This window comes from Stegostoma tigrinum, chromosome 28 (assembly GCF_030684315.1).
Source record: "Stegostoma tigrinum isolate sSteTig4 chromosome 28, sSteTig4.hap1, whole genome shotgun sequence".
Taxonomy (NCBI): domain Eukaryota; kingdom Metazoa; phylum Chordata; class Chondrichthyes; order Orectolobiformes; family Stegostomatidae; genus Stegostoma; species Stegostoma tigrinum.
This window is the reverse complement of record NC_081381.1, coordinates 26,144,783-26,168,037: the sequence shown is the minus strand read 5'-3', so window position 1 is coordinate 26,168,037 and position 23,255 is coordinate 26,144,783. Positions and strand designations below refer to the sequence as shown.

General features: G+C 43.5%; 1 protein-coding gene across 7 annotated transcripts; it reads right to left on the bottom strand.

Annotated features, from left to right (window-relative positions):
- Positions 1-181: 181 nt before the first annotated feature.
- Positions 182-22,946, bottom strand: LOC125466694 (tumor necrosis factor receptor superfamily member 9-like). 7 transcript variants are annotated; one of them, XM_048561572.2, is made up of 7 exons: positions 22,746-22,946; positions 15,571-15,681; positions 14,167-14,310; positions 8,779-8,866; positions 6,167-6,318; positions 3,869-4,006; positions 182-3,183 (listed from the first exon to the last, which is right to left on the bottom strand). In XM_048561572.2, the coding sequence occupies exons 2-7, from the start codon at positions 15,647-15,649 to the stop codon at positions 3,065-3,067; spliced, it is 720 nt and encodes a 239-aa protein (XP_048417529.1). In that variant the 5' UTR covers positions 15,650-15,681; positions 22,746-22,946; the 3' UTR covers positions 182-3,064. The 7 variants fall into 7 exon arrangements, with proteins under 7 accessions (XP_048417529.1, XP_048417532.1, XP_048417530.1 ...); XM_048561575.2 differs by having other exon boundaries at positions 22,757-22,946; XM_048561573.2 differs by having other exon boundaries at positions 22,641-22,749.
- Between the last annotated feature and the right edge of the window lie 309 nt (positions 22,947-23,255).

Sequence of the window (23,255 nt, the reverse complement as noted above, 5' to 3'; positions counted from 1 at the left end):
GGGGTTGTATTTAGAATAGAGAAGTACTGTGGTCAGAAAGAGGAGAAACATCAAACTTGCTGAATTGATGTGTAATTGTTCAAAGAACTTCAATATAGATGTGAGATAATATACATTTTTTTGGTCAGAAGAATAAGAAAGCAGCATAGCAATTGGAAAGAAAAAGATCCGGGTTGTTTGAAACACAAACACAATATTGCTTCACAGGATAATATGGTCTTAATTTTAAAGGCAGCAAGGAAAGCATTGGTGTCATTTTTAGAGGGATAGATGTGTAAAGCAGAAAAGTTACACTAAACTTGCATTGATCACACAAGCTCTGAGCTGCATATTATAAGAGGATATTGAGTTCCTGGGAAAGCTGTAAAGGAGATTTCTTGGAATGATACCAAAGCTAGCAGGTTTTACCTAGTGGGACAAGTTGAGTAAACTGGACTGTCTTCTGCAGAAAAATGACTGAAGGTCTTCGAGATTACGAGAGTTAATATAGCCATAGAAATGATGTTTCCATTTTGGGTTGAGACCAGATTAGGGATCTTAAATATAAAAAGGTCATTAAGACACGTAAAGGAATTTCAGAAGTAGCTTCTTTGCCCAGAGAGATGTTAGAATGTGGAAGCACAATCACGAGGAGTGATTAAGGGAATCAGAACATGTGTTTAAGGGAAAGTTGAGAGATAATTAAAAGAAAAAATATTGATGACATGTGGTAAAAAGAGCTGGAAAGAGCTTTTGTGAAGCATAAACACCATGAGGAACATGTTAAATGGAATTCTCTATCTGTATTCCGAAAGTATTTTCTAATAGTTTTGCCCAAACATACAACAAATCATAGGAGCAGAATTAGACATTTCTACTTCACAATACATTCAATGACTTTGTTTAAATATGACAATAAAGGGAGAGAGCCATAAACAATGGCTATACACATTCCGACAGAGTTGCTCACAAAAAGCAAGCCTTTTGTTTGATTCATAGGCCCAACTTTGCAGACTGCTTTAAAGTTTGATGGAGTTTTTGATTCAGTGAAGTTCTGTTCCTGGCAACTGGCTATCAATTATTATAAACTATTTTACATTTTCTAATTACATTTAGGAATCAAGTGTAACACTATTTGACGCATCCAACATACAGCCCATGGAGCAGAGACAATGGTTCTTAAATAGTTTCTGGATCTTACTTGCTATTTCCTGTCTCAAACTTCGATAACAAATAATCTGTCCTTCAACCTATCTGGGTCATTGACATTCCAGCTCAGGATAGTAGAAATGTAACCTATCATTCCTATCCATTTCCTGTTTCCCATTTATTTCCACTTTTCCTTATCAAGCTATCATGTAACTGTGTCACTGGCTTTTCCAAGTCTGTTTGTTTGTGTATTTTGACTCACGGTCCAACCCCAAGCCCATGTCTCTATCTGAACTTTTGTTCTTTGTTTTACTTTTTTTTGCCCCTTGTAGACTTCTATCTTTTATTGTCACATCCCTTTTCATTTATCACTCTCACATACTTTGCCTCCTCCAATCCTTACCCTAACCAATAAGGAACTCGTTGCATCTTCTATTACCTCCAGCCTAGACTTAGCTCCCTGTTGTATAAATCTATAGCATCTCCCGTGTTTCTGATGGTATCCTCCAAAGGGCTCATGAATGCACTTACTGCTCCTAATGAGCTAGTACCAACCCCAATCATCCACTTTCATGAACCTTCCAGACCATTGCGTCAAATGGGGGCCGATCATTTTTCTGCCCAACTTACTCCATTGCTAACCTTCTGGATGTTGGCAGGAGATTAACTCGCACCATCCCTTGAATAACTCCCTCTAGAGCGTCCACTGACTTGAGAACCAAGCCTTTGCCATTCATGAGCTTACTGTGGATGACAGCATCAACATCGTGCCCCATGACCTAGTTTGGGTTGATAACATCATTCTCTCAGTGGCACCTGGCCACTTAGTGAAACCTTCCTCCACTTGTCACTGAAGCCTGTTGCAGTCACAGTGTGGTGCTCCTCACCAAATCACACCTTAGCCCGTTGCCACCATTCCCCGGGCACTTCCTTTTCCTTCGAGTGTCACATATTATTACATCCCGCTCTCACCTCTGAAATCTCTCCCAGCCACACAATTCTCTAGGAAATTCGTACACGTCGTATTGTGGTCCTGACTATCACCATTTGTAAATTCTCCATCATAGGTGCCTTAAAGTTCCATAGGCCCAGCTCTGAAAGTTCCTTCCTAAATTCCCTTTTTCTCTCTATTTCAAGAATTGGTAACCTTTTCTTCCCCCGTCTTGCTGACATAATGGTACTTTGCTGGAGGTAGCATTGTGTTAGTGCTGCTTGTACATCAGCACCTTCCCCGGCTTGGTCATCCAAATCCAGTATTTATTTGCTTGCCCTCAAAGCTGGCATTGGTGCCAATTACAAACAGGAGCCTGGCTGATTACTGACCTCTTCCCTCCCTCTGCCCTACCCCCCCACCCCCATTCTGCCCATTGTGTCTGTACCAGCCCGTTTAAAATGCTGCTCTTTGTTCCTCTTTTCAATTCACTCTTCCAAAGTTCTCACTGAATCTGTTTCCCAGCCCTCCTGTGGAGTGCATGTTTGCCACATAAACTAAAGCAAATTCCCACCTCCCCTGCCCCTTTCCCTTTCTGCCAATTAGTTTGAACGTGGGACTCTGCAAGTCTGCCAAACGTGGCTACTAAAGCCTCAATTCAATCAGAAAAGAGAGTTGTAAAATCTGGCCTTAACCTCTGACAGACGTGTGTCTGGTCAAAGAACAACTGAAGCAAAAAGGGGAAGTTATCTGTGACTCTTAATGTAACCATGTGAATGTCATGGACCAACTGTTCCACAAAACTCAAGATTCATCTATATACAACAAAGGAAAAAGGGTCAGGTTCTTTAAATAAGTCCAGTTCTTTCTGGACAGTTACTTTGACTTTCCAGAAATAAATCACTTTGTAAGTTGTTGACCTCATATTTCTTCCACCATTTTACAAGGAACTGATCACAAAGGCAGCAAGGTTTAGCATCTGGTCAGATCGGAGGAGGCAGAGGCTCATTCTGGAGGCTTGGGAGCAGTCTCTTGCCGGAGCTGCCAGTCTCCCACCTCCTCTTCCGGACAATGACAGCTGCACCGATCGTCCCCTAATGTCAGCAGGGTCACTGGAAGATCGTCTAAAAAACAGAAGTGGAGCAGCATTAGGGATGTTGCAAATCGAGTCACTCTACTTTGCTGCATCTAATCTCTCTTTTAAAAATAAATCTTAATTGTAATTTCTCCGGAGTAAAGCAGTTCAGTTAATTTTGTCACTTGGCAATCCTTAACTTCACTGCCCCATTACTGATGAGTAATACTTCAGTTGTCTAAGCCCCCAAGGTCTGGAATTGCCTTTAAACTTCTCTCCCCTTTTCTCTCCCCTTTTCTCTCCTTTGAGAAACTCCTCACTAAATTGTTAATGTAGAATTTCAGAGCACACGAACAGTCCCTTCAGTCCTGCAGCTCTGGCTGATTAACAGTCAACCCCATATCTGTTTATTCCCTGCTTCTTTAAGGATATATCTAACTTCCCCTGAATTGCTTGTTTTATTACATAACAACAACCACTATATCATATCTTAATTATATGTACAAAATTCATGGAAAGACAAGAACGCAACTATTGCTGTAACAATAGTTCATTTTGAAAGGAATTATACATCATACAACCAAGGATAACCTTCTTGCAAGCCATGAGGTGAAATGCTATAGCCCTCAAAGCAATGACGGTGAATTGCCAAGACCAGTTCAGTTTTGGGCAACCATAGCTTTCATATTACGGTGCTGTTTGTGATGGTGTGAATGTGAAACACATGTACTCACCATGATTTGTTACATCCAGAGGCAGATGCTTCTTTTTTTTTCTGTTCCATACAGCAAAGTAGATAGCGAAAGGGATGAAGGAGCATGAAAGCAATATTATAGTGATAATCCCAATGATGCCCTCATTCTTTGTTGCATCTAAACAGGGAAAAAATGAAAAAGATAGAGGATATATGATCTTTAGCTGTCAATTCTCACCATTTCTCAACTAATAGTGGAACAGTTATTCTGCTTTATCACTAAGTGGACAACAAAACTATAGAACAATGAACTGAGATGATTGAACAATTTTCATTTTCAATCAAGACAGCTACAAGAGACCAGGATTGACGCTAGACACCTGGTTTGGGATGTCTAGTGGCACTGACAGTGCAGGTTCAATTCCCATACTTTCTGAAATCACCATGCAAGTCTTATCTTAATCTCACCTCTCCAATGGGGTGTCATCGCCCTCAGCTTAAACTCACTACCAGTCACCTCTGTCTATTGAGAGGGTAACCTATGGGTCTCTGGGACAAAGTAACTTTCACTTTATTTACATTGTGTAACTAGCCCCTGACGGTGGCATGGTAAGAATTTCACTAGCTTCAGGAAAATCAGAGATCCAACTTACAAACACAGTCAACGTGGTTTCAGAACCCACCATAGCAGCTGGTGGAATTTCAATTCAACCAATAAATTTGGAATTGAAAGTCTCAGTAATGGTGACCATGAAACAGCATTGCTTTCACGTAAAAGATTCTTAAGGACCTTGACAGCGAAAATGTGGAAAGGTTGTTTCCCCTCATAGGAGAGTGTCAGATAGATATTTTAATCAGTAAGGGAATCTAGGGGAAAAGGAAGTAAAGTGGATTTGAGGCTTATCAGAAAGGCCATAGTTTCATTGAATGGCAGAGCAGGCTTAATGGACTGAATGGCCTTCTGATCCTATATCTTATAGTTTGTTGGAAAACTTACCTGACTTTTATTGGGAGACTATAGTTTTGGTCGTGATTTGTATTTGCTGTTGATCACAGACTAATGCCCTAAATCTCACTCACTTCCCAATCTCCAGCTGGTGTCAAAACTCACTGCATCGAAGCATTTACTAAGTAAGCCACTAATTGAGTAGGGTGCCCCTGTGCTTTTTCATTCTTGAGATCTGCAGAGTTCGTTGGTGTCAGATGAGTTGTTAGAGTTAGGTCCTGTGTTCTTGAACAGGAGAATAGATTTGAAGAGGTGTATTCAGCCTGTGCTCCTGCTCATTACCCAGTGCTGGATCTCAGTGTCAGTTGGGAGGCAACTGGTGTTGTCAGTACTGAGGACATTAACTGTCTCGAATGACTACAGCCCATGTGGTACCAAATCAGCCTGCTTGACCATGTAGGTCAGCCCAACCACCACTGGCACACACTGGCAGGAGTGTGGATGCCCAGGCTTCTTCCAGCTTAACCTCCAAATGCCTCACCTCTGTTTTGATGGCAGAGTTTAAAACAGAAGCCAGGAGGAAGAGCTGTATTTGTACAAGCTGACACTGGCCCGTTTGGCCAAAAGACCTCTTTTGGTATTACGCCTTTATGCATTCCTCTGATCTGAACTGATGGTTCCTCGGCTTCTTTCATGTTATCTAAAATTCAGGAAAAAGTCATCAGGAAGTGGCTAACTTCCTCATCTTTATATGCTTCTCTTTCATGAGATATATTTGTCATGAGCAAGATTTGCATTTATTGCCCTTGAGTAGATGTGGCTCAGCTGCCTTTGTGAACTGCTGCATTCCTGAAGAGTGGGGTACACTCACAGTCATATTAGGAAGGAGTACCAGGTCTTTAAGCAACAGTGAAGAAATAGCTATACATTTCCAAGTCAGAATGATGTGTGATTTGGAGGAAATGCTAAGAAAGGGGGCTTGCTGAATTGTGTACACGGTGCACACTGCTGCCACTGACAGTAGAGAGATTGAATGGTGACAGTGATGGATGGGGTGGCAACTGTGTGAGATGGTGCTGAGCTTCCTGGCTGGGTTTGGAGATTCTGGTGCATTTTTGCTGAGCTTGAGTGAGTCCATTCCAATGGAGAATGACACCCAAAATATTCCCTAGGCTGGCTCAACAAATGGTGGTATTTCTAGCATTTCCTCTTTATTCTTTCTGGATTTCTTTGCTCTAGTTCGGGGTTATATTAGAACAGACTCTCACAGTCCAGAAAGATGCCATTTCATCCACTGCAATGTGACAACACTAAGAAAATATTGCCAGTGAGCCATTCCTCCCTTTGGGAAAGAACTTTCAAACTGAGGAGTTTATGCTGCATGTGAACTACCTTTGATCAGTGGATTGTCTGGCTGCCTGGAGTTTCCAATCGTAGGTCGGTCTGAAGTGGTCAGAAGCTGAGGGACTGTCACTGGAACTCCACATTTTGCATCCTCTGTCTGTGAGCCATTCCTCAGGACTTGGAGATGTTTTGCCGAGCAGCTAGTATAGCAAAGATAAAAGGAGATTAGACACAAACCTATTCATTCAGCCTTCTGTAGCCGAGACATTTTTAGAAAGTTGTGCAATGACTGTTCTGATCCGTGGGAGGGATTTGAAGTGGTTTCATTTTATCTTTGCCTGTGCACCCCAGCTGGAGAGCATTACGCATCTAAGTTTATCATTCTGAGATAAGTACTTCCTGACTGTACAGTTACAGTACTGAGAGTGAGCCAGATCGGCAAAGAGGAGAAACCACTCTATCAGAGATAGCAAGAACTGCAGATGCTGGAGTCAGGTATAACACAGTGTGGAGCTGGAGGAACACAGCAGGAAGAGGCAGCATCAGAGGAGCAGGAAAGTTGATCTTTCGGGTTGGGATACTTCTACAGGAAAAATCACTCCATCGCCTGCTTTCAACAATATTTTCAAGCACCTTGCTGTGCTGATGAATGGTGGTAGGATTTGGAAAGCTCTTCATTGTTGCTCCCTGTGGTTATGAGTGAAGCCTTTAAGTTTCCACTAGCCACCCAGGCTCTGGACTCGAATTTCAGGAATGAGTGGAACAAATCATGGACACCTTCTTCAACAGACATTGCTGTATGACAGTTACCAAGAGGCCAATTCTGAAAGGGCATTGCCAACAGTACAGCTCCTCTTAAAGGGGACTCTCCACTCAGTACGTTTGGCCATTTCATTTACAGGAAACCTCAGAAGAACATTATCTCACAGAAAGCCTATAAGGTAGAGAGAGATAATAAAACGTGAGGCTGGATGAACACAGCAGGCCAAGCAGCATCTCAGGAGCACAAAAGCTGACGTTTCGGGCCTAGACCCTTCATTAGAGAGGGGGATGGGGTGAGGGTTCTGGAATAAATAGGGAGAGAGGGGGAGGCGGACCGAAGATGGAGAGTAAAGAAGATAGGTGGAGAGGAGCGTATAGGTGGGGAGGTAGGGAGGGGATAGGTCAGTCCAGGGAAGACGGACAGGTCAAGGAGGTGGGATGAGGTTAGTAGGTAGCTGGGGGTGCGGCTTGGGGTGGGAGGAAGGGATGGGTGAGAGGAAGAACTGGTTAGGGAGGCAGAGACAGGTTGGACTGGTTTTGGGATGCAGTGGGTGGGGGGGTGGGGGGGGGGGAGAGCTGGGCTGGTTGTGTGGTGCAGTGGGGGGAGGGGATGAACTGGGCTGGTTTAGGGATGCAGTAGGGGAAGGGGAGATTTTGAAACTGGTGAAGTCCACATTGATACCATTAGGCTGCAGGGTTCCCAGGCGGAATATGAGTTGCTGTTCCTGCAACCTTCGGGTGGCATCATTGTGGCAGTGCAGGAGGCCCATGACGGACATGTCATCTAGAGAATGGGAGGGGGAGTGGAAATGGTTTGCGACTGGGAGGTGCAGTTGTTTGTTGCGAACTGAGCGGAGGTGTTCTGCCTATAAGGTATCTCTGTTTCAATTACTTCTGCAAAGATTTGACTCTGAAAATTCCTGTCCTCTTGAAAGTGTGACTCTCACTGGGTTAATTGTTATAGCCACCTGCTATCTGCCTAAGTAGCCGTTGCACATGTATAAGCTTTGGCATCAACAACATAGAAATTCATCTATGGGGGCATCACCCAGACACCCAACCCCACAAAGAGAAGCAACACTCCTTGAGATTCAGTGTAGACCGTGGTCAAAACCAAGCTCTTTAAGGATCACTTAGCGTAGACTTACTCAGAGAATCATAGAAAATAGGAGCAGGAGTAGGCCAATCCCCTGAGCCATTCATCATGATCATAACTGATCATTTAACTCAGCACCCTGTTCTTGCTTTCTCCCCATACCCTTTGATCCTTTTAGCTCTAAGAACTTGATCTAACTCCTTAAACTCAATGATTTATAGTAGTCTTGATTAGTCCCAAGCCTAATATTGTTTTACACTTAGCTTTATTTCCAATGCCACAATCCTCCCTGTCACACCCTCCTGCTTTCCCAACCATTCCCCCAGATCACGCTTCCCTATATCATACAGACACAACCTCTCTCTAGCTCCGTAACTTCCTTTAGCTCTTCCAGTTGTCTTCCCTCATCCAATTCTGTGCATCACTCGTTTCTGTTGGTAGCCATAGCTATGGCTGTCTGAGTTCTAATTTGTTTTTAAAATTCACTTGTGGGACATGGGTGTCACTGGCTGACCAGCAATTATTGCGCTCTCTACTTGTCCTTGAGAAGGTGGTCGTGAATTGCTGGAATTCGCTCGTAAACATCTGACTGCCCATCTCCCTTTTCTAATGTCCCCTTTTGTGGCTCAGCGTTAAACATTGTTTGATAATTGCTCCCGTGGGATGTTTTACATTGATATAGTACCCTAAACATTGCAAGATGCACTGATGCAAGTTTCCCTCAGAAATTTTTCCCCTCAGTCTGCATACAAAACCATCTCCTCTCCCCAAGCCCCTGATACAGCTCTAATTAACAACTCACTCAGTCCAGGGTTTGCAGACACCACCTTCTCTGTCAGAATATGTACCATTTCTGCAGTCACTGCAAACTGTGTTCCTGAAGGAGTCACCTAGGAAGGAACAAAAAGGAATGATTATTTTGTAATTCTTACCTCCCAAAGATCTGCTTACCCTTATTTCACTCTGAACGCTCCTACCCATATAGTTGTGAGATGCTCTGAAACGATACCATTTGGTGAAATCTGTCATTCAGTTTAACAAAGAGAAACTGTAGACAGCTATTGACAGGTTTCAGTGCGTAGCACACACTACCTCGTGGGATACAGTGAGTACAGGTTAACTTGGGCCACACAGTGGGTACAGGGGGAGAGTGGGGTCACACGGTGCAGGTACGGGGAGGAGAGTGGGATCACACGGTGCAGGTACAGGGGGAGAGTGGAGTCACATGGAGCAGGTACAGGGGGAGAGTGGAGTCACATGGAGCAGGTACAGGGGAGAGTGGAGTCACACTGAATGGGCACAGGGTGAGTGGGGTCATGTAAACCAGTAATGTGGAGGGAGAGACCAAATGTATAGATTCCATGCCTGCTTGCTGTGCTATTGAGATTGCTGGCCCAAGGTATGGAATCATTAGCAAAACAGAGAGATTTTTGTCACAACCCCGCAAGTAGCTCATCTCCAGAATAAACCAACTATAAACTTCCTCTGGGGAAAAGCGGAACCTGAAGTCAGGCTAACTGCTGGTTAACTCCATTTCAGCAAAAAGGCTCTCAGTCTCCGGTGCCTTGCTTCTGGGTAATGTGGCAGCCTGTACATCAGGATGTCACTGATGTGCCTTCAGTCAATAGGTGTCTGAATGTTTTGACACTTGAATATCTTAGCTGTGAGAGCATTCCGGAAAGAGGACATAGTGTCTAAAGACTAAAATGCTGGTCCTTTGAGCAAAGTATCAGTATCCAGTCTCAAACAGTGGAATCCAGATCCAGGGAAGCAGAAAGAGGCTTTCACTGTGATTATTGCCATTAGTTAAGTCACGACCATCATAATCGATGGAGGCCATAAAGCCAGAACGTGGAACACAAGTGGAGCATTTGAGTCATGTTGACCACAGGATGTGGTTCAATAATAATTTGTTTTCAGCCAAATCTGCATTGGGTGACTCAACAAGTTGTGATACTAAATGTCAAACAGACCCATTCAACTTTGCAAGGTTAGGGGCTGAAAGGCAAGTACGCTATTGCCCTCAGTCTCCGCAGCTTATGATCTGATGTGGTGTTTCCAGATAGATATGTGAGTTTGAGCCATTGTCATCTGACTTGCAGGTGATTATTCAAAGGAATATTTCTGTGTTTCCTTTTTCCCCAAGACCTTTGTATTCAAGTTACTGATGTGAATATAACATGGCAGTGTGTAAACTTAGCAAGGGTCCAAGCTTGACACCAGAAGAGAGAGTCTGAAACCACCTCGAGTTAGGATTCGAGGATTTGAGACAACCTGCATCAACCACAATGTGGATAAGTGTGAGGTTATCTGCTTTAGCAGAAGGAATGAAGGTGCAGAATATTTCTTAAATGGTGAGAAATTGGAAAGTATAGATGTCCAAAGAGATACAGTTGCTTAAAAGTCACTGAAACCTAGCATTCAGATGAAGCAAGCAATTCAGTAAACAAATGGTATGTTAGCTGTTATTGCAAAAGGGTTTGGGTTCAGTCTTGCTTCAATTGTACAGAACACCAGCTGGACCATACCAAATTTGGAGTATTAAGTTATTTCCAGTCTCCTTGACCAAGGAAAAATTATGTTCCATAGAGGGAGTGCAATAGAGATTCACTAGGCTGGTTTCTGGACTGATAGCCCTGTCCAATAAGGAGCGATTGAGGAGTCATGACTATATTTGCTGGAGCTTGGAAGAGTGAGGGATTGTCTCATGGAAACTTACAAAAATTCTTAAATGGGTAGACAGCATAGATGTAGAAAGGATGTCTCCCCTGGCTCTGATTATGGGATCTAGAACTAGGGACTCAGTCTCAGAACAAAAGGCAAACCATTTACAAAGGAGGTGAGAAGGACAAACTTCACTCAATGGTAGACAATCTTTTGAATTTCTCTTCACCAGAAGGCTGTGAAAATTCAGTCACTGAATAAATCAAAGACATTTTATACATAGATAGCTATTAATGACATCAAGGGATATGGGAAATGAGTGGGGATATGGTGCTGAGGTAGATGAGCCATGACAGGGCAAACATGAGGGGCTGAATGGCTTACTGCGCTCCTTGGTTCCTATGTTCCCACAGTGTAAATAATGCAATGCACAGAGTTTATCAGTTTGGTCCCTTTTCTGCTCTCCATAAAGGAATCATTAACCATAGCAAGAGATTGGGGCTAAGACTTGGTTGAATGGTGAGGCTGATCTCTGTGAGTTTCGTACCTTTATCCTGCTCATTATGTGTAACTATTGCAGTAACTTTATCAAAGTAGGTGATCTCATCTCTGTTACTTCACTGAAAGAATTATAAAGAAAAGCTTGAAAGAATTACGATATTCGTCCTTTTTAGTAATGGATAAGGGCCCACAATTCACAGTGCTCACCAAAACGTGGGGACTTGAGCAAGTGGCATCATCAACTTACAGCCCATTGGCAAGTCATAGAGTATAGCCAAGTCTTCAAGACTCTTCAAAAAATGCATGGAGTCCAATCAACTAGGAATATCTTGCTCAGTTGGTTGTACACCAAACTCGAAGTGAAGATGGAGATTCACTTCTCAGACAAAGAGGCATGGATCAATGGTGCAAGACACTATGTCCTCTTGCTGAAACACTCTCACAGCTAAGATATTCAAATGACAAAACACTCAGACAGTTATTGACTCAAGGCAAATCAGTGACACCCTGATGTACGTGCTGCCACATTACCCAGAAGCAAGGCACTTGAGATGGGGGACTTTTTCTGAAATGCAGTTAACCAGCAGCCCTTTGACCTGTCTACTCCCCTCCAAAAAAAGTTGTAAAATGTACAAGACTAGGAACTCCTAGTCTGACACAACCACAGGCCACAAATCTCAAAGACAGCATCTGCCTCAAGAATTATATGTTACTGTGATTGTCTGTTTGTTATTATGCTTTTTTTGGTTAAGTTTCAGAATTCCTCTACCTGTGAGTTTTTTTAGAGTACTGAAATAGATAGATTTTGATTTCCTTTGAAGGGAGAGTTGTGATATGATGTGTGATTGTGTCAGAGTCTTCATAGTGTAATTTATCAGGTGTTTACTTAGTTTTCATCCTTATCGCTTTCTCTCTTCTATGTGTGGTCCAGTAAAGCATCAAACATGTGGACTCCTGAAACTACTTTAAATAATTTGTTCTTTTCTGCACTTAAAACATAAAAAGATAATTTTGTAAAAGGAAGTGGTAGATATGAACTTGTACTGAACTACAAGTAACTGCACAATATGGTAATGACAAAGAAGGACGTTCTTGTACGAAGAGATGGCAAACATTGCCGATGCTGGAGTAAGAGATAACACAGTGTGGAGCTGGAGGAGCACAGCGGGACCCAGAAAATGAAGATTTTCCGAAGAAGGGTCCCAACCCGAAATATCAACTTTCTTGCTCCTCCGATGCTGCCTGACCCTTGACTCCTTTGTCTATCTATCATTCCTGTATGAAACATTGCAGCAAATAGAAGCAACTTTTAAGAATCAGTCAATTAAACTATATAGGAAGTGCTGCAATATCCAATATCAAATGCAGTATTGAAACCCAAGAAAGGACTGGACGCGCCTGAAGTGATTTTGTAAAATTCAGCAACATGCTAAAAAGTTCAGCTTAATTCTTGAATCAAAAAGTGAACAAATATGGATGTGAAACTTACAACATTGAGAAGATGACATAAAGAAAATCAGCAACTTAGATATGTGCTTAAGAGGGATCCTTGAGGTAAGAGAAAATAACTAACAAAGATGTACAGAGCAGGGTGGGTAGAGCAAACGGACTCAAATAATTCCAAAAGAAAACAAAATGGAGTTTTTCAGGCATTTTACTGGGGAGAAAGGTTGGAGGCTAATCAACTCGGGAGAATTCATGGAAGTGGCTCATAAGGGAAGGAACTAAACAACATTGTTGTTCACCAGGATGTTGCCTGGTATGGAGGGCGCTAGCTATGAAGAGAGGTTGAGTAGATTAGGATTATTTTCATTAGAAAGACGGAGATTGAGGGGAGACCTGATTGAGGTCTACAAAATCATGAGGGGTATAGACAGGGTGGATAGCAAGAAGTTTTTTCCCAGAGTGGGGGACTCAATTACTAGGGGTCATGAGTTCAAAGTGAGAGGAGGAAAGTTTAAGGGAGATATGCGTGGCAAGTTCTTTACGCAGAGGGTGGTGGGAGCCTGGAACGCATTGCCAGCGGAGGTGGTAGACGCAGACAGGTTAGCGTCTTTTAAGATATATCTGGACAGGTACATGGATGGGCAGGGAGCAAATGGACACAGACCCTTAGAAAATAGACGACAGGTTAGACAGAGGATCTCGATCGGCACAGACTTGGAGGGCCAAAGGGCCTGTTCCTGTGCTGTAATTTTCTTTGTTCTTTTCTTTGTTTATTAAAGATTGACTCAGTCAGAGCTTCCAATAACAAGGCCATCCAGTTCTGCCATACCCAGAAAGTTTGGAAGACAATGACCTCTGATGTTCCCAAGATAACACTGAGTTAAAATGTTTCATTCAAACAACTCAGCACTATGCCCACTATGTAAAAAGGTATTGACAGAGACCAAACCAAAACCTGTTCAGGAACGCCTGAAATGGATTCAGTGGTTCATGCAGTTCCCAGAGTCAAATTGAGCCATACTAACCGGGCGCGGCCCAGTTTTACTCCATTGTCTGATGTCACATGAAACAAGAGTAGGGGTTCCAGGTGACCTCAGCATCATTGTAACGGTAACAGGTCCGAATCTGACCTACATCGCAGGTGGAATTGATATTTTCTAATCAAACGTAGAGAAGTTGAGGCAGGTAGGACTTCAACCCAAGCCTCCTGTTTCAGAGACAGAGACACTCCCATGTAAACCCCTGCCAGCATGTGGACATTGGGGTCACTCATGAAAACTATCAGGCTAGAACAGGAACGGAAATGGGGCTCCTATCCATGCCAAAATTCTGACATGTAAAATATGTGAGAACTGGAGAGAAGGAAAGAGTGGGAGGGAGACAGAGGCATTTTGGAGAGTTGAAAGATGATTTTCCAATTGGAAGAAGACGCCAAATAGCAATGACAAGGCAATATGCTGATGATAAAGAACTGTACTGATGCATTACTCAAACTATATACCAACAATGTTCAGATAATTATTAAATTGAAATAAAACAAACATTTCAAAATAAAACTAGTCTCTTCAGGACCTCTTACCCTTCTGTTGCACCTGTTGTCCTTTCTTGCACACTTTATGGGCTTCACAGGATTTGCACTCTTTATTTGCACACATGAAGCCCTCGACACATTGACACTTGGTGTTAGAGGTCGATGTACAGTGTACCAAGATCAAAAACTTCCCTTTCAAAAACAGAAAAACAAATGTCATTGGCAGGAATGACACGGGATACGAAAAGATGAAAGGAAGAGTAGAAAAGGAAGAGATTGTAAAATATTGGCAAAAAGAGAAGCACAGGAATATGACATAGGAACAAGAGTAAGCCATTCAGCCCCTCAAGCCCACACTGCCATTCAGTTAGATCATGGTTGACTTTCTGCTTCAATACCATTTTCCCACATTATCCCAGGATCCTTTGACAATTTTATTATATGCAAACCTATGAAACTAAGTGTTTGACATATATATTTGATATAGCGCCCTGAAGTAGAGAGTTCCAAAGATTTGCCACCCTCTAAGTGAAGAAATTCCTCCCTAGGTCAGTTCTAGATGGCCTGCCCCTTACTCTGAGACAGTGTCCCGCTGAATCTAGACCCTCAAGCCAAGGAAGCATCCTGCAGAAATTGACTGATCCCTAGCACAAATCACGTATGCTCAAATGAGAGCACTTCTCTTTCTTCTAAACATCTGATTTGCTTGTCAATCCAATTTTGCCTTCTTATATGGTCCCCCCACCCCCAACCCTTGGCTCCTTTGTCTATCTATCAAAAATCTCCTTCACTCAATCTTGAATTAATTCAATAACAAAGCCTCCAAAAGTTCCACAGGCTAACAACCCTCAGACAAAAAAAGTCTAATCTGTCTTAAAAGGAAGATCTCTTGTTCTTAAATTATGTCCCTAATTCTAGTCTCCTCACAAAAGAAAACATCCTCTGAGTATCCATCCTACCGAGTGACCTTAAAACATTTCATCTCAATAGATCACCACTTGTTCCTTTTAAGCCCCTCCTAAATGGGTATAGCCCAAACTGTTCAATCTTTCTTCATACAATAATGAGTCAATTCAATCTTCTCCTAATTGCTTCTAACACAATTAAATCCTCTATCAATACACTTATCAATAAAGCTTCCCTATTTTCACATTCTATTCCTCTTGCCTTCCTAATCACTAACAGTATCTCCAAACTAATTTTGTGATTCACGTACCAGGACACTTAGATCCGTCTATACTCCCAGCTTCTATAATCTCTTTCTGTTTAATTAATATGTTGTGTTTCTATTATTCTTGCCAATGTTGACAAGTTTACATTTTCCCACATTATACTCTGTATGGCACATTTTTTGCCCAGTCACTCAAACTATCCTTTTTCAGATCCCTCTCAGGATCTGAAAGTGAACACACGGTAAAACAGCACCAGGTATTTTTTGTAGAAGGCACCTACCTCCAATACACTGTCGACACCTGTTGCAGGAATGGCCATGATTTGGGTTCTCGGTGTATGATCCTGCTGGACAGGGCATGCACTCAAGATTCTTGGAATTCAAGTACCAGCCTGTTGTCGAGAAAACAGGTCACTAAATAGTCAAAATAATTGACAGTAAGCACAGTTCCCCTTCATTCCTCCTGTAAACACTTGTCCTATGTTTAGTTCCTCAAACAGTGCTCAACCTCCAGCACCTTACCCATTCTCAGAATGTGTTGGCAAGTATGAAGGGATCAAACAACCTATGCGGAACAGCAGGAGATTGGGACAGCTATTTCAATTTCAGAGTCAGAATAGGGATGACGGGCCAAATGGCCTCTTTCCCATCTGCATCTTTCTGTGAGCTTAATCTTATTCATGCCTGATGACCCAGCAGACACTCCCAGCAATGGATAGGTTGGATACCAGGAGGATGTTTCCTTGAATGGGGAATATAATTGAATAACAGTAAGACAGATGAGATTTATTTTTTCTCTGAAGGTTGTTAGTCTGTGGAATTCTCTAGATAAAACACCCAAAGAACTGCTGATGCTGGAAGTCAGAAACAAAAACCCAAAATGTTAAATCTGCATTTTTTCCCCCACAGACGTACTGAGTTTTCCCAGCAAATTCCTGATCAAACTTTCCTGCTCCTCTGATTCTACCTGGCCTGCTGTGTTCCTCCACTGTGTTATTTTTGTTTCAAGACAAATTAGGTTTGTATTCTGAGGCACCGTCTTTCCACATCTGGGAATTGAAATTGAATTTCCCTTGAAATGGGGCTGGTTGGAAGGAAAACACCCAATGTTCCCAACTTGCTTTCAACAGCTCAGATGAGTCACTCCAAATCAATAAAATTAAGTTAAACCCATAACATTCAATTCACCATACTTCTCTTTCTTTGCTTCCCATTCTCTTTTGCTCTATCTTTCCACATGTCTCTTTGAGCAGGCCCAGTCGGTGGGCAGACAAAATATTTTGTTGTCTTGTAAAATACTCCAATGAGATTTCCCACAGGATCTTTTATTCTACAGGCTGGGGGATAGATTTATGCACAAAATCCAGGCTGACACTCCAGTGCAGCCTTGAGAGAGTGCTGCATTGTTAGAGGTGCTATCTACTAGAACAGATGCTGAACTGAGGCATTCTTGGCTGGATGTAGATCATTCTTGGCATTACTGCAAAGAGGAGAAAGGAGTTATCCTTGGAGATCTGGCCGATATGTATCCCTCGATCAACATCATTATAAGAGATTATCTGACTATCACCACAATGCTGCTTGAGAGAACTTATTCTGACTCAAACACTGTCAGCACTGTGACACTCTCACAGTGACTATATTTGAAAAAGTTACTACTAAGCTGCTTCCTGAAGTTCTGAAAGACTCTATACAAATGGAAATATATTATTTCATTGAATTGAATAGAGATCCTTCAACCAGGCATTAACCAGGTTTAAAGATAATGAGAACTGCAGATGCTGGAGAATCTAAGATAACAAAGTGTGAAGCTGGATGAACACAGCAGGCCAAGCAGTATCTCAGGAGCACAAAAGCTGACGTTTCGGGCCTAGACCCTTTATTAACCTGGTTTAAACTTGCTCGAATGTCACTTAATGATTCTTAACTATTCAAACAATCTCATCATGTTTGAATCAGAGTTATTTATAAACCTGAAAATTCCCAGTTAGTAATTGAATCTGAATGTTACCCTGGTACTCAACTAATGACTCACCTTCTCACCTTTTCTTTTGCATCTCTTTTATCATCAAACAAGTTGTAAGTCTGCCTCTTCACAACTGCCCCCTTAGACTTGCATCACTTCAACCTCTGAGTCAGTCCCTCACCCTACATTCTTTCACTCTCTCAGAGCTTCATTCCTTAGACATTAGGAACATCAATAGGCCCATCAAGCCTATTCCAAAATGTAATACGATCATGACTGACATGCCCCTTCAATGTCTATTGCTCACACTATCCCCATAACTTGTTATGCCATCGATAAGCAGAAATCTATCAATGTCAGTCTTAACCATACTCAAGGACCAAGGTTCCATCACCCCCTGGGGTAGACAATCTAAAAATTCACAAGGTCGCATTTTCCTCATCTCAGTCCTAAATGGCATCTGACTCAAGTCAGCCCCAGACTTAAGAGGGGAGAGGATATTAGTGAACATCCTGTACATTTATGGGTTTCATTTGGAGAACCCCTTCTAGCCAAGGGCACTGAGGCTAATGACTGGCTGAATCAGCTACCTCAGCACAGGCCAGAGATTGTACCTAGCACCATCTTGGACTTGATGATGAGACAGGATGACTGACTATTAAACTATTCAGGAGTTTTCCATGTAACTGTGGACGAGGCTGATGTTCACCTTGTTTTTTCAAGATTGTGCTAACATGGTTGGACTCATTGGAGCCCATCTGCTCAAGGGCAATGGCATCATTTTCTCAACGTACTTCTTTTATCTTCATCTTTGAGGCCAGAGCAACGTCAGTAGGCAGTGGTTACAGCATTGGCGGTGTGGGCAGCAACTCCTGGTGGCAATGCCTAGTGCAAGAACTCCTGACAGCAGTAGGCCCAGATCCTGGACTCTTGGCGATGGCAGCGACAGTGCCTGGGGTGAGAAGTACTGGTGGTGGTAGGCCCAGAGCCTGGACTCTTGGAAGTGGCGGTGCCTGGAGCAGGGACTCCTGGCAGTGGTAGACTCAGAGCGTTAAATTTTGGTGGTGTGAGCGAGGGGGCAGCGGCAGTAGTGCTGGGGTCTCCCAGGACATTCCTGGAGTGGGATGACCTGAGGACCGGAATACCTTATGAAGGCCTTGCAGAAGCCTTGAAGCTGAGCCTCAATTTGAACTGAAGATGAACTCTAAGTAATTTCTTTTGGTGCTGGATTGTGGCAACAAAATACTTTTCACTGTATCTTCCAGATATATGTTCATACATCTGTGTTTTACATTCACTGCTTGCCAAAACATTATCAGCATTATCCTATCACCGCTCGGCTCCTGATTAGAAATGCTCTTACAATCACCAATAAATATTCGGGGAAAGCACTGAGATCACCAGTGCACTCTGTGCTCAAGTGGACCTGCTGACCCTGGGGAATACCAAACTGTCATTTGGATCCTGGACAGTAAGGAATGAGGTCGCAATGGAGAAACAGTTTATGAACAGGATAGTGACAAGGGGAAGGGGAATACAGAGTTCCCTAGCCCTCCCCCCAAAAATATAAATTTCATAATCAAATTGTGGATTTCCCTGCCAAGTGATTATCTAGAGATTTGGGGGAGTTTTTGAACTATTTCTATTTCCTGGAACAAACATGAAACACCAACAAATAGTTCAGATGCCTTACGTCCCTTACCCCCCACCCCCCCTTCCAAACCCATGCTCATCGGGAAATCCTTACAGTTTCTCCACTTAGGAAGATCCCAGGTGTAGAGAATGTTAGGGCCAGCTGACACCAGAATGGGATGAAGATGTCGGTGGAGGGGGGCGGGGCTGCAATGGAACCTCAGAAATCAGAAACAGGGTTAAAGGGGTTGGGGGGGGAGAACAGAAAAGGTGGGTGGGCTCGGGGGCTGGATAAAGCGTTAGAGGGGGTGGGAGGAAAACAATAAAGGATGCACAGAGAGGTGGAGGGATGCTAAAGGTTGCAGGGAGGGGTATGGTGTAAAGGGGCTATCAACCAAAACCTCGAATGCTGAATTATGAAATTACCGAGACCTACCGAGGGGCCATCAGTCCTGCAGTGATGTACAGCCCTGAACATACAGAGTCCGGAGACTTGCAAAGACGGAATCTGACTTAGGAGGTCTTCAAAGTATGTGGCTGGGTTGTCAGCCACAGGCAATGCGTAAACTGCAGTATTTCACAAGAACAAAAACTCCAGCAAAATTCTGCTTTTGGGCATTTTCCAATGCCTGGGGTGAGGGGCCTGCCTGGGGGCAATGGTTTCACACTATCACTGTCAGGAGAGGTCAGTGACCCCGGCACAGGGGAGAGGGGGAGAGAGAGAGAGAGAGAGAGAGAGTGGCTGCAAAATCACCAAAACCAAGGGGCTCGTTTACAGTTCCCCCAACTCCGTTTGGTATTTTTCTGAATGACAGCGGATACTTGAAACTTCCCGACTCTCACTGAATGTGAAGGGGTTCTTGGCCATTCACTGAACCCACTGATTATTACAGACTCAGCTTGTTTTACATTCCCACTGCTGACACCAGGAGATTACAAGACCCTGACAGAATACCGGTTGGAAATAGAAGAGGCCGAGTGAAGGGAGGTCTGAGATACGGAGCGAAAGAGGGACATAGGCTGAGACAGGGAAGGGGTGAGGGGATGAGACTGCGTGACAGAGGTTGAAAGTGAGAGAAAACGAGTCTGACAATGAAGAAAAGGAGGAAGATTGTGACAGATAGAGAGTGTTGCACTCAAATAGATAAGAGGTCTCGGTAATTTCATACATTCCCCAATAATCCAGCATTCGAGGTTTTGGTTTATTTACTCTCCGGAATTTTTCAGGGGTGCACCAGTGAAAGCAGGGTCAGGTTCAATCAAGGTCAAGGTAAAACTTACAGCCCCAGGAAAACACGCCAAGTGCGCAGTAAAGATACACAGTAAATAACTTCCGAAATTTAAAATCTGCGGGAGACTCGCTCCGTACCTGCAGGGCATTCCTTTCGCGAGGATACCTTCACCAGCAGGAGTAGCACAAGTAGCAGTGACCAGCTGTCCATCCTCTCTGTACAGGGCCGCTCTCGGAATGAACTGAGAGCTGCCCTCACTCTCTCAGGGTTTAGGCAGAGACACTGGAGGGGGCGGCCAGGCTGACGTATTATGGGGAGGGGAATCCCCAGAGAGCGCGAGCCCTGGGGGTGAGGGCTAAACCTACCCCCCCCCCCCACCTCAGAAGCACGAAACCGCCCTCCCTCATCTGAAGGGAGACCAGATTCAACTGTCTCTAAGCCCCTGTCCCCCCGCCCAGAGGCCCGGGCCAGCAAGCAGCGTTTGCCCTGTCCACTCTAACTGCGCTGCCCCAATCTCGGAGTCTCTGCACTTCAAGCGGGTGTTGGGAGTTTCCCATTAAGTTTATGATCTGGTCATTCCGGTAACTCTGAAAGATTTAAGGACTGGAGTTATTTAACCAACACTGTGGGGGTGACCCCCTCTCCTCCCCTCCCCCCCCCATACTGGCCACACAGAAATGTGTCAAATCTACAGGAATATCTCATCATATCCACATCTCTTTTATAACCACAGACGGAACCCATTCCCTGTCAAAGCACAGTTCAGAGGGCAGGACTTCTATCTGAGAGCGTGAAGGTGAAAGAAGCTAGTTCAGAATCCAAGGAAACATTCACTCTGCTACACTGTGGAGGTGCTGCTTTTCTCAGGGGAGATTCAACTGTCTGCTCTGTCCGAGGGGTGTGAAAGGTTCTAGAAGGCAGGAAGAACGGGGACGACTTCCTGGTATTCGACTGAATCCCCAATCAATTGCACTGAAATAGATTCGCTACACAGCACATCTTGCTGTGTAAATTGGCCACCACCTTTCCTCCCTTATATCAGAGCCTGCACAACACCTTGCATTCACATAGCATCTTTGACAGAATAAAACATCCCAAGGCCCTGCCATAACACTAACACCGTAGGTCATTGGGCTAATCCGCCGATCAGTTCAGATCATAGCTGAACTAACACTCCTCATATTCACTTCCCTGCTTCTTCCCCTTAAAACTTGTTTCCCTGCTCTGTGCTCTCTTTGGCGAGGAGTTCCGAAAGTAAACAACTCTCTGAGCGAAGAAATTCCTCCTCATCTCAGCTTTAAATTGCCGTTTCTTTATTCTGAGACTATGCCCTCTGGTTTTAGACTCTCCCACTAGAAAAAAAAAACTTTCTCTCAGAGTTCTGTGGAAGGGTCACTGGATCTGAAACGTTAACTCTGATTTTCTTCTTCACAGATGCTGCCAGACCTGCTGAGATTTTTCCAGCAACTTGCTTTTGTTCTCTCAGCATTTACTCCGTCTAACCCTTAAGAATCCTCTACGTTTCAATAAGATCATCGCTCATTATTCTAAACTCTAATGGGTCCCAAAACTTCTACTCGTTCAACAATCCCTCCATACCAGGGAACATCCTAGTAAACCTCTCTGAACTGCCTTTAATTAAATTATATCTTTACTTAGCTAAAAGGCTTAAACTGTAACGTGCCCCAAATGTGGTCGCTCCAGCACCTTGCACTGTTGCAGTAAGTAATTTCATAGTAGTCTCATGAAGAATAAAGATGCATTTTGTCCAAAACTCGGTCATAAAAATAGGTTTTCAGGAGCATTTTTAGGAAGATGGGGGAGCGAATCACCGAGGTTTTGGGCCGGTATATCAGACCTTCCTTCACTCATAATTCATTGGCTGTAAAGTACGTTGGGACGTCGCAAAAGGCGCTTTTTAAATGCAAGTCTTCAGCTGCTCTTCTGTAACTGAACCAGAAGGCGACTGCTCTGTCTGTTCTCCATTGACTTGCTTTTAGTGCTGGACACTTTACTCTCAAAATCAATTTTACTCAGTCCGGAAAACTCCAACTGACTCCCTACAAACACCAAAATGCTGCTGAGGTCAAAATCCTTTTTGATTCCACTCTGGATTCTCCTAGTTCTTATTTTAAATTCTCCTAGCTCTTATTTTAAATCATCCTAGCTCGAATTTTAAGGTATCCCTGTCTCCGAATCCACATGAAACAGTTTTTAAATTAAATCTTGATTCTAATCTTTCCCCGTTATCATTTCGAACAGGCTGATTCTATACTGGAGGAGCATAGCAGGCCAGACAGCATCAGAGAAGCAGGAAAGCTAACGTTTTGGGTCAGGACCCTTCTTCAGAAATACTGTTCCGGCTCCTCTGATGCTGCCTGGCCTGCTTGTGTTATCTCCACACTGTGTTATCTCAGACTCCAGCATCGGCAGGTCTTACTATCTCCGATTCTACACCGAGTGTGTAAACATACTGCTGAATGGATTCACGCTGCCCAGCAGGAAGTATGCGTATTCACACCTTCGTTTACTTTTTCCAGGCTGCCTCTCGCTTCTAAAATCTATAAACATAACAATTTATCATTCATTGCTGCGCATACGAAACAAAATCTGGATGAGACATGACCTTGTTCTCACATCTGAAATAGCTTTTTTTTGGAATTTATGGACGGTTCCTAAATGCCCGTTTTCTGACTGCGATTCCTCGCATCATTAAATTGACGCATTCGTAGGTTCTTTGGTATTCATACTCCCGGGTTGTATCTAATCTCCATACAACCGTGTAACGTGGTCTCAGCTCATGTTATCACATTCGCTCTGCTGCAGTCAGCCGTGCGCAGGGATTAGCCGGAGCTCTCGGTATAAATGCCTGACTGGAGCAGCGCCACCGCTTGTCCGAAGGTTGTGATCACTTCCGCAGACTTTAAAATAAAACGAAAGGAATTGCGTTTGTGGAAATCTGTGATAGAAACGGAAAGCGCTGGAGAGTCTCGGCATCTGGCATCTCGTTGGAATCCCTGCAGTGTGGAAACAAATCATTCAGTCCATCGAGACCACGCCGACCCTCCCGCCCTATCCCTGTAAACCCTGCATCTAAACCACCCAGCCTGCACAATTTTAGCATGGCCAATCCTCC

Coding starts and splice junctions, on each gene's coding strand:
- LOC125466694 (XM_048561570.2), bottom strand. CDS start 20,329: ATGGACAGCTGGTCACTGCTACTTGTGCTACTCCTGCTGGTGAAGGTA. Junction 6,319..8,778: donor GTCTGCAAACCCTGGACTGA/GTGAGTTGTTAA, acceptor TTGCTATACTAG/CTGCTCGGCAAAACATCTCC. Junction 4,007..6,166: donor AGACAATCCACTGATCAAAG/GTAGTTCACATG, acceptor TTCCCTGTTTAG/ATGCAACAAAGAATGAGGGC.